At 39.1% G+C, this 10,841-nt stretch overlaps 1 protein-coding gene across 1 annotated transcript; it reads left to right on the top strand.

Moving 5' to 3' along the window:
• The first annotated feature begins 6,751 nt into the window (after nt 1-6,751).
• LOC121974751 (PI-PLC X domain-containing protein At5g67130-like) lies at nt 6,752-9,481 on the top strand. Its single transcript, XM_042525961.1, has 8 exons — nt 6,752-6,974; nt 7,061-7,183; nt 7,287-7,424; nt 7,506-7,604; nt 7,699-8,002; nt 8,582-8,805; nt 8,887-8,973; nt 9,241-9,481. Exons 1-8 carry the CDS (start codon nt 6,867-6,869, stop codon nt 9,418-9,420), a joined length of 1,263 nt encoding a protein of 420 aa, XP_042381895.1. The 5' UTR covers nt 6,752-6,866; the 3' UTR covers nt 9,421-9,481.
• The last annotated feature ends 1,360 nt before the right edge of the window (nt 9,482-10,841 follow it).

The raw sequence follows: 10,841 nt of genomic DNA on the forward strand, positions 1-10,841 counted from the left end.
GCATATTATATGCTTCTCTTGCAATCAAAAGGGGCATTATCGTAGTCAATGCCCCAAGGGGAAGAAGAAGGTCAAGGCTCAAGGAGGCACTAGTCAAGGGGGAGCCTCCAAGGTAAAAAGGAAGGTAACTTTCATTGAGCCTATTCCTTTGCAAAATGGTAAAAAGCATGATAGTTCAAATTTTTATCATTTTAATGCAATTTACCATAAGAATAGGAAGCATGAGGGCTTTAAGGAAAAGCATGTGGCCCTACATGCCAAAACTACTACTCCTAGGGTTAGGAATGTAGGTAAAAGGCTAGGCAATAACTCTAAGGATTTTAGATACAAGCCTAGAAACCAAAATGCTCATGGACTTAATGAAAAACCAAATTCTAAGGATTTAATGATAGAAAATCAAGTCTTGAGATCAAGACTTGATAAAATGGAAAAGACCCTAAAAAAGATGGAAAATATCCTAAAAGGGCAAAATGAGCAAAACCTAGGGCTAGGAAAGTCAAAGCCATCAAATAGCCATAGAGGTTTGGGATACAAACCAAAGGCTAAGAAGGATGTGCCTAGTTATCATAGGGTTCCATATAATTATGGAACAAACCCTAGGTTTAATGGTCAAGTCAAGAATACTAGGGAAGTCATCCCTAAGAGTATTTTTGCAACCAAAGTGACTAAGACTTCTAAGAAGTCTAAGAAAGTCACTAACAAGGTCACAAGGGAGGCTATCCCTAGGGTTGATCTAGAAAATGTGACCAAGGCTTCTAAGAAGCCCAACAAGGTCACTAGGAAGGTATCTAGGGAAGTTATCCCTAGTGAGTACCTAGAGCATCCAAGGAGCACCAATAGGTGTTGGGTTCCTAGGAGCATCTTCTACACCCATAAATGGGTTAGAGAGTGTCAACTCAATTAGAAGGGTAGTTAACCCAACTTTGAGGAAATTGACACTCAAGGAGCATTTTCAAGGTTTTGTTAACCTTTGAAAATGAAATGGAACTATTATTTACTCCTTGAAAGAGTAAAATGTGCCTAGTGGTGAAAAGTTGATTTTAATCTTAAAAGGCACATATTGGGAAATTCATAAGAGCTACCAAGTTGGGATTTTGGTATGTTCTTAGGAAATTTAAGGCAATCCGGGCCTTAACTTTAAAGTGCTACTCTTGTGGAAAAATGAAATATGCCAACATTTGAGGAATATGCTTAATTTCAATTGGCATAAATTAATCAAGGGAATTAGAAATGCCAATTTAGGTTTTGGCGTTTTCTTGACGCACTTAAGGGCAATCTAGGTTAAAGTTGTAAGTTTAGCTAAGGTTTTAAGGATACTTAGATAGCTAATCTAGGTATATTTTATTTATGCTAAATCTTGCCATGATTGTTTGCTCATCATATGCCATGACATCATGTCTACTTTTGCATTCATGACTTATTATGAAAAATACAAAAATACCATGTCATGACATTCATACATCATGTAGTTATAGGATATTTTCTTTTGAAAATTATTTCCTTTTGATGTATGCCATAACATTATCATGCATTAAGTTTAATTTCTTGTAATCAAGGACAAAAGGCATTTACCAACACTTATTATCAAGTGACATCCTAGGTGGGTGTTTAATATCTCCAAAATGCCTAGATAGTATGCATGATCCCTAGATTAAGGCAAAACAAATCTCTACATCTCACAAAGACTATAAGGTGACTTGTATGTGCTTTAGTACACATTAGATACAAGTGAGATGTTAGGATGATGAACAAAGCTCAAGATGTTGATTTAGTGCATTCTTTTGAGTTTTAGATTCATCAAAACACATAGTTATGTGTTTTCCCATCATTGGGAAAGCTAATGTACAAGTCATGTGCATTATGCCCAAGGAACATGATGGGATATTGGTTTTGAAAATGTTTTTAAAATGTTTTTGGAAAACCTTGGTGAAGGCTATCTTTTGATAGTAATCACCATTGAATAGTTAGACACAAACTTGAAGAAAACACTAAAGTTTTTGCAAGTTTTCAAGTTTGTGTCAATCTTTGAAAATATGATGTATTTTCATAGAAAACTATTTTTCCTTGATAATATATGCCCTAAACAATGTCTACACGAAATTTCATAATTTTTGGATTTTTGTAGAATTTTCTAGGGGTTTCTGAAGTTGACTGAAATGGAATTTCAGCAACTATCAGAGCTCCGATCGATCCATGGATCAATTCCCGCGAGCAGAAGCTCGCTGGATCGATCAGCCGATCGATCCAGGGTGTCTGAATCGATCAGTGGATCGATTCAGAGAGGTTCAATCGATTGGAACCCAACTCCAATCGATCCAAGTTGCTGATTTTGGCTGGGAAAGCCTGATTTCAGCACTTTGAACCTACTTTAGTCTAGGTAACCTTTCCAAACCCTTAAAATACACTTGTATACATAAAAAGGGGTGTTTTCGTGATGAAAACAAGGATGGAATGGTTAAGGAAGACTTCATTGAAGCTTAGGTTGAGGTTTGTTTCAAACTTTGAACAATTGAACCTCAAAACTTCTAAATCTGGGTTTCCTAAAGGTTTAGGGATTCCAAGTCATTGTTGGTGCAATGACAGAAGTTACCACCATGTCTTTAGGGGAGGTATCTGAAAAGACATGATTTTTTCAGAACCTGGAAGGTGGTTAACCATTGTGAACTTGCTCAAGGTTGAGCATTTAAACTTGAAATGGGGATAAATGGGGAGTGGATATCCTCATCATTTCAAGTGGCAACTCAAGTGGTTGAAAATGCTCAAGGTTGGGTATTTGTCAACATTGAGGGAGAAGTTAAAGATAATGAAGGGTATGGGACCTTCAATATTGAGTTGATCACAATGAGTGAAATTGTGATCACGATGAGCAACTCTTCAGGGGGAGAGTCTTCAACAAATGGAGTTGTTGAAGTGTGCCCAAAATTGGAGCATAGGTTGATGTGTGTCCAAAGACGGGTTGATGTTTTTGTAAGGAGTTGATGTGTGCCAATAGGGGGAGAATGAAAGGAAGTAAGTTAGGTTTTCATTACCTAGAGGGAGTTTGCCCTCTTAGGGGGAGAATGAAAAGCTTAATTTATGGGTTCATTACCTAGTGGCATGAAGAAGGAGGCTATAGGATTAGCCTAACTTACATGTGGGATTGTAAGTGTTTTTTTGTGGTATTGTCAAACATCAAAAAGGGGGAGATTGTTGGTGCAATATCCCTCAGGTCAAGGGTGACCTGGTTAACCAAGCTGAGTCTTGGTTAGGGTTTAGATGTTTGACAATAAGATATTGATTGAAGAAGAGTCAAGTAGGTCAAGGTTGACTGGATACTTGACTGGGAAGTCCTAACTGGCAAGCTAGGCAGAAGGAAATCCTGGTGAGTGAAGCCAGGTGAAAGTCCTAGTGAGTGAAGCTAGGCAGAAGGAAATCCTGGTGAGTGAAGCCAGGTGAAAGTCCTAGTGAGTGAAGCTAGGCAGATGGAAAACCCTAGTGAGTGAAGCTAGGTGAAAGTCCTGGTGAGTGAAGCCAGGCAAGGAAGGAAATCCAGATGGATCAAGGATGATCGGACATCTGGTGTTGGGAAGTCCAAGCAGGTCAAAGGGATTGACTGGATACTTGGCAAAGAAGGAAGTCCAGATGGGTCAAGGTTGGCCAGACATCTGGGGGAAGTCCAAGTAGGTCAATGGAGTGACCGGATACTTGGCACGACGAGTAAAAGTCCAAGTGGGTCAAAGGGATTGACCGGACACTTGGTGGGGAGTCCTGGCAGGTCAAGGGAGTGACCAGATGCGAGGCATGATGTACCAACAGGTCAAGGTTGACCGGATGTTGGTTAGGGAGATTTAGGACTTGGTTTTGGGCAAAAACCAAGTGCTGGATCGATCCGTGGATCGATCCAGGCTGTGGATCGATCAGTGGATCGATCCAGATTCTTCCCAGCGAACAGAAAGCTTCTGGATCGATCCGTGGATCGATCCAGAGGTCCCGATCGATCAGCCGATCAATGAAAGGAAGTAAGTTAGGTTTTCATTACCTAGAGGGAGTTTGCCCTCTTAGGGGGAGAATGAAAAGCTTAATTTATGGGTTCATTACCTAGTGGCATGAAGAAGGAGGCTATAGGATTAGCCTAACTTACATGTGGGATTGTAAGTGTTTTTTTGTGGTATTGTCAAACATCAAAAAGGGGGAGATTGTTGGTGCAATATCCCTCAGGTCAAGGGTGACCTGGTTAACCAAGCTGAGTCTTGGTTAGGGTTTAGATGTTTGACAATAAGATATTGATTGAAGAAGAGTCAAGTAGGTCAAGGTTGACTGGATACTTGACTGGGAAGTCCTAACTGGCAAGCTAGGCAGAAGGAAATCCTGGTGAGTGAAGCCAGGTGAAAGTCCTAGTGAGTGAAGCTAGGCAGAAGGAAATCCTGGTGAGTGAAGCCAGGTGAAAGTCCTAGTGAGTGAAGCTAGGCAGAAGGAAATCCTGGTGAGTGAAGCCAGGTGAAAGTCCTAGTGAGTGAAGCTAGGCAGATGGAAAACCCTAGTGAGTGAAGCTAGGTGAAAGTCCCGGTGAGTGAAGCCGCAAGAAGAAATCCAGATGGATCGAGGATGATCGGACATCCGGTGTTGGGAAGTCCAAGCAGGTCAAAGGATTGATGGATACTTGGCAAAGAAGGAAGTCCAGATGGGTCAAGGTTGGCGCGGGGAAGTCCAAGTAGGTCAATGGAGTGACCGGATACTGCACGACGAGTAAAAGTCCAAGTGGGTCAAAGGATTGACCGGACACTTGGGGAGTCCGGCAGGTCAAGGTGACCAGATGCGAGGCATGATGTACCAACAGTCGAGGTTGACCGGATGTTGGTTAGGGAGGTTTAGGACTTGGTTTTGGGCAAAAACCTTGGATCGATCCGTGGATCGATCCAGTGGATCGATCGGTGGACCGATCCAGTCTTCGCCTCAGAAGCTCGGATCGATCCGTGGATCGATCGAGGATCCCGATCGATCACCGATCGATCGGGACGATGCTGCCGCGATAAGCGTTGGATCGATCCGTGGATCGATCCGGGCGCTTTTCATCAGGCGCTCTGGATCGATCCGTGGATCGATCCAAAGCCTCCCCGATCGATTCGGAACATTCGAATCGATCGGGATCCGACCGTTGCGTCGGGTTTAAAGCCGCAGGCGAGCGTGGTCTTCGGCATATCTTTACACGAGCTCTTCTCAGATTCATTCCAGCTCCTCCACAGCTCTCTACAAGCACGTGATCGCCAGTTCTTGAAGGTTCTTGGAGGCTTTCCAAGTCAAGAGGCGGATCTATTGCAAGAGGAAGAAGTTAGGGTTAGGGTTTTTACTGCACATCTTGTAAGCTTTTGCTTAACTTGTATTTCCCTTTCTTCTTCTTGTATTGAGAGTGTTGTAGGGCTTCTCCGCCTTTGGTAGTTACCATAAAGGAGTGTTATTCATAGTGGAGGGTGTGTGCGTTGGTGTGGATCCTTGGATTAGTCACCTCTTGTGAGGTGGATACCAAGTAAAATCCTAGTGTTAGCGTTTTGTGTTTGTTTCTGTATTTTCCGCTGCACATTCAAGAAGAAACAAGCAACGCCAAGCAACGAAGCGCACCGAGCGAACGCGACAAGCTATTCACCCCCCCCTCTAGCTACTTTTGGTCCTAACAACCAAGGTTATGAGAATAGAATATAACTAAATATTATTTAGTTCAATTTAGATAATGCAACAAAAATTTGTTTGTTTGAAGATTTTAATGAATAACCAAGTTTAATATTTTACTATATTACCCTCAGTTACAAAACCAACTATACATAATAATAATATTATTATTATTAATATTATTATTATTTAAACTCTATGTTTTCTTTACTTTTTCTTTTTCACGTTTTTCTTTATGTTTATATATTTTTTTATTTTGTTTGTTTTTTTATTTTTTTTTTACTTTTTTAATTTTTTATTTTAAAGGTTTTTTTACTTTTTTTATTATTTTTTAAAGTTTTTTTTCACTTTTTTTTATTTTAAAAATTTTTATGGGTTTTTACAATTTTTTTCTATTTTTTTAGTTTTTTTAAGGTTCTTTATTTTTTTTTTTTACATTTTTCCTATTTTTCTTTTTTTTTATGATTTTATGTTTTTTTTTCTATTTTTTAATTTTTTTTAATGTTTTTCTCTATTTTTAAAATTTTTTCTATTTTATTTTTTTACAATTTTTTATTATTTTTATGGTTTTTTATTGTTTACGTTTTTTAAATTTTTTTTTTTTTATATTTTCATTTTTTTTTCTTTATATTTTTTTTTACCACATTTTTCTCTTATCGATGGTATTTTGGATAAAAAAAGTTCGTTAATCCCGAAATTAAGAAAAATATTAGTTTTCCGATTCTTACTTATATGTTCTTTTTACTGACATGTTGGATATGAAACATTACTCAAAAATATCAATTATTTAAATCAAATAAAATTTTTATTGATAATATTAGATGAATAATTAAAATTATCAAAAAAAAAAAAAAAAAAAAAATCTCCAATCAAACGCACTCTAAAAATATTCATGACTGTCAATAGCCTAAGTCCTCTCTCATTTTAACCACAAAAAAAAATAGAGATATATATGTAGGAGACGCGCAATGGGATAAATTCAGGTAGTAAGTCCTCCTTCATTGGTTGAACGACTAATTGGGTTCAAATCCTTAATCACGTGTTATCGCTTCGTTACTTTAATGACCCCCTTTTGTCTTGTCTCATACTTTATTTAATTAGCAACTAAAACTAAAAGCCGACTGCCATTCGGGCCGAGGGCACTCTCGCAGCAGCGCAGTGGTTGTCTTCCCTCTCCTCTCGCTTTCCCATCTCTTTCTCCGCCTCGGCCACGATCCTGAGCTATGAATCACGCTGCTCTTCTTCTTCTTCTTCTCCTCCTCCTCCTCTGGATCCCGGCGCTCTTACTATTTCGTCCTTCTTCCGCCACTTGCGCTCCTCGCTCTTGTCAGGTATCACATCCCAGATGTGCTCTTTTTCTTTGCCTTTGTTTGGGTGCTAGTTAGCTTATACTTCGCTGTTTTGGTACGTCACGCAGCTCCTCGATTCCTGCTCCACCGCCGCCGACTGCTCCGCCGGACTCTACTGCGGCAGCTGCCCCGCCTCCGGCAACACCCAGCCTACCTGCGTTCGCAACCAGGCCAACCTGCCCACTTCCTTCGTACTCCCCTCCCAATTTCAATGCCTTTTTTTACTTTAAAAGATATCTTTTTTTCCCCCTCATTTTGTTGTAGTTTATGAATGAGCGATTGCTTTGGTTTCAGGTCAAGGGATTGCCTTTCAACAGGTACACATGGTTGGTTACACACAATTCCTTCTCGATTGTGGACGAACCATCTTCCACCGGCGTTCCCAGAGTTACTTTCTACAACCAAGAAGACACCGTCACGAATCAGTTGAGGGTTAGTGCTCCACATTTTTTCTCTGCTCATTTTGATGTTTCTCTTATTCTTCTCGTGCTCAATTGTCGATGTCGATTGTAGAATGGTGTGAGGGGCTTGATGCTGGATATGTACGATTTTGAGAATGATATATGGCTGTGCCATTCGTTTCAGGGGCAGTGCTACAACTTCACAGCATTTGTGAGAGCACTTTCATAATGTTCTCGTTCTTTTAGATATCGTGTACGTCTTGTGGTATTATCCTTTAGAAGACATTATTGGTCCATACTTGTAGGAACCAGCGATCAACACCTTGAAGGAAGTTGAGGCTTTTTTGTCTCAAAATCCTTCAGAGATAGTGACCATCATCATCGAAGATTACGTGCACGCTCTAAAAGGGTTGAGCAAACTGTTCGCGGATGCAGGCTTGGTCAAATTCTGGTATCCAGTCTCTGAAATGCCGAGGAATGGGATGGATTGGCCAAGTGTGACTGATATGGTAGCAAAGAATCATAGGCTGCTGGTCTTTACCTCTGATGCTTCCAAGGAAGCTAGTGAGGGTATTGCCTTTCAGTGGCATTACTTTTTGGAAAATGAAGGTAAGTTGCTGGAGATGTTATTCCAAATTAGTTTCAACCATCATTTGTTGGGCTCTTGAAATTAATACCTAGAATGTTAGATGGCTAAGTGATGTTCTCGTGATATTTATTTTAATGTAATTTTTTGAGTTGTTGAATAGTTCTCGTGTTAGTTGCATTTCTTAATTAGGAACTAAAGCTTAACTATACTCTATATACATGTTCATTTCTTATCTTATATCTCTGTCTAATCTTCTTAAAGTATTTTTAGATATTGTAATTTGCTTATAAGCTCTTCAGTCACTATATTTCTGGGTTCTACTTCTCAAATAACCTTAATTAGGGGAAATATGATGTTCTAACCAAGAATTATAAAAAGCTTAGTATAACTGGTATGACATATATCTAAACTATAAACTTTGATTAAGTTTGGTAAGTTATGTTTTCTTCACTTGTCTATCACTTTGGGCACGAAAAAGGGACGTATGGTTTCACTAAAATGGTTATACCTGTGGATTGTGAAATTCTTTCCCTCTTTCTTTTCTTTCGTTGACTTGATTTGCAAGGTCTAGACTGTTTCTTAAAGTGTTGCCATGGCAGCTGGAGATCCAGGGCTCTTACCAGGTTCATGCCCAAATAGGAAGGAATCACAACCATTAAATTCAAGATATGCATCATTATTTTTACAAAACTACTTCCCCACAATGCCATTCGGAAATGAAGCTTGCAAAGAACACTCTGTTGGACTTGCTGAAATGGTTGATGCTTGTTTTAGAGCCGCTGGAAATATGATGCCCAACTTCATTGCAGTAAACTTTTACATGGTACTATCAAGTGTCAAGTTCCAAAGTGAAAAATTCTTAACTTGTCTCATGTCCCTAACTAGAGAATATGTACATATCTAGAGAAGCAACGGAGGCGGTGTTTTCGACATACAAGATCGAATAAATGGGCTTTCACTTTGTGGGTGCAGTACTATCACTGCCTGTCAGGTTTGTTTTCATTTCTTTGTTTCATTTCTCTGCGTGAGTTTCAGTTTCTGTTGTTGTATCATGTAAATTTACTTTAGGGATTTATTTATTTATGATAAAGTTGATTAGCTAACCATTTATTCTCAAGCTTAACTTTTAAGGAAGAACCCTTAATGTGTGAATGAATACACGACAATTGATTTGTTCAAACAACACGAGTGAGAATTTAAGATTTGAACTTTGAATCTCTTGTCCCAATACTATATCTTAATAATCTTACCTTTTCAGGCTGGAGCAGCAACAGGAGTTTGCAAGAACACAGGATCATCCAATCTGCCTTCCACCATCACTGGAGGCACCTATTCTGGTTATGTCGAGTTATCAGGATCTGTTTCGTCGTTCCAATTTTCTGTTGGCCTGGTAGTCCAACTGGTTGTGGCTGTGCTACTGTTGCATTCATTGTATTAAATATTTGATCTTGGCATATTTAATTTATTTTCTTCGAGTATAAATCAATTTTTGTTGGTTCTTTCTCTCATCTAGTACAATCTATTGGTTTGATCACGTTGATGGAGCCCAACAGATGGAGCATACGCATAGGCTGAGCCAGTCTGGCTTGTCTTTGTGAATGAGTTTATTCAAACCGTTGATTATTTTTAGGTCTTAGACAAACCATTCATGTACTCACACATTAAATACTCTCATCTCATTGACATGATATTTGACGAAATTGTAAATGTAACTGAGAATTTAGTTTAGCATAAAGCGTATAAATTCAAGAGTGACTGGTTATATTGAATTTATTCAATTTTTTTAAAGTCCCAGCAAAACCCCCACTTGCTAATGATGGGCAGGGAGATCATATTCGAATCAAAGAAAACAGTAGGTCCTTGCCCTCGATCCAAAATATATTTTTTTTAATGGGATGAAAAATTTGAGATGTTAGTTAGTGATAAGGGAATTTATGAAAGGCTCTCACGTGTCATTACCAAGTTAAGATATTTTATTTATGTGAATGGAAAAGTTAAAAATAGACCAATCAGATTAAAGAATATCCGGCTGACCAAGATGAAGATCACTCGGACTAAGCTAGCGGTTCAAGTACCCTTTCAACTGGGTTAGTTGTCCAAGTACTCTACCGATTAGGATGAAGAATGCACGACCATGCTGAGTGCCTGGCTACTCAGGATCAGATTGGCCCAGTTGATCGGGACGAAGATTGCTCAGACGGCGATGGATACATGTAAAAGTCCAAGTACTCTACCAACCGGGGCTAAGAGGGCTCTGTCAAACATATAATAGCACTACTAGGTTAAAGCTGAAGGGTCAAGGGTATTAATAATCGACAGGTGTTGAAGATAACCGTCTTGCGTATTAATGATAAAACAATAATAAATCATTAAAACAAGGAAAGAGGGAAAGACAGATATACTTAATAAAGGGAAGGAGAAACAAAAGAAAATATTTCATCTATATTTATTATGACTCTATTGAATGTAAAAAAGTCAAGACAAAGATACTTTCTATCGGCAATTAATGTCATTAAATAGGTGAAGATGAAAGTGTAAGTACCCTGTGGTAGCTTGATATGGTTAACCAAGTTAAGTTAGGTTCTATTTGTGTTTGATGTCTTGTGTCTAAGTGTGCAGGAACTTAGGAGAACAAGAAATTGATCAGAAGACGCAGCTAGCAAGAAGGATGATACGAGAAAGAAGTCGACGGACTTGATGTATCCGAGCGATAAGGTGTTGTGGAAGAGTACACCGATGGATGAGAAGGACGTGCACGATGTTCGAGGCACGAGAAGCTGGGAAGGAAGCCTACTCGAGGAGAAGATCAGAGTTGGGTTTGGGTGAGTTCAACTTCGGTTAACCGGAGCATCATCCATG

Source organism: Zingiber officinale, chromosome 4B (assembly GCF_018446385.1).
Source record: "Zingiber officinale cultivar Zhangliang chromosome 4B, Zo_v1.1, whole genome shotgun sequence".
Classification (NCBI taxonomy): Eukaryota; Viridiplantae; Streptophyta; class Magnoliopsida; order Zingiberales; family Zingiberaceae; genus Zingiber; species Zingiber officinale.

Excerpts from the sequence above, each read along its gene's own strand:
- LOC121974751 (XM_042525961.1), top strand. The coding sequence starts at position 6,867 with ATGAATCACGCTGCTCTTCTTCTTCTTCTTCTCCTCCTCCTCCTCTGG. Across the intron at positions 7,184-7,286 it reads CCAACCTGCCCACTTCCTTC|GTCAAGGGATTGCCTTTCAA; the intron begins GTACTCCCCTCC and ends CTTTGGTTTCAG. Across the intron at positions 7,605-7,698 it reads GCTACAACTTCACAGCATTT|GAACCAGCGATCAACACCTT; the intron begins GTGAGAGCACTT and ends CCATACTTGTAG.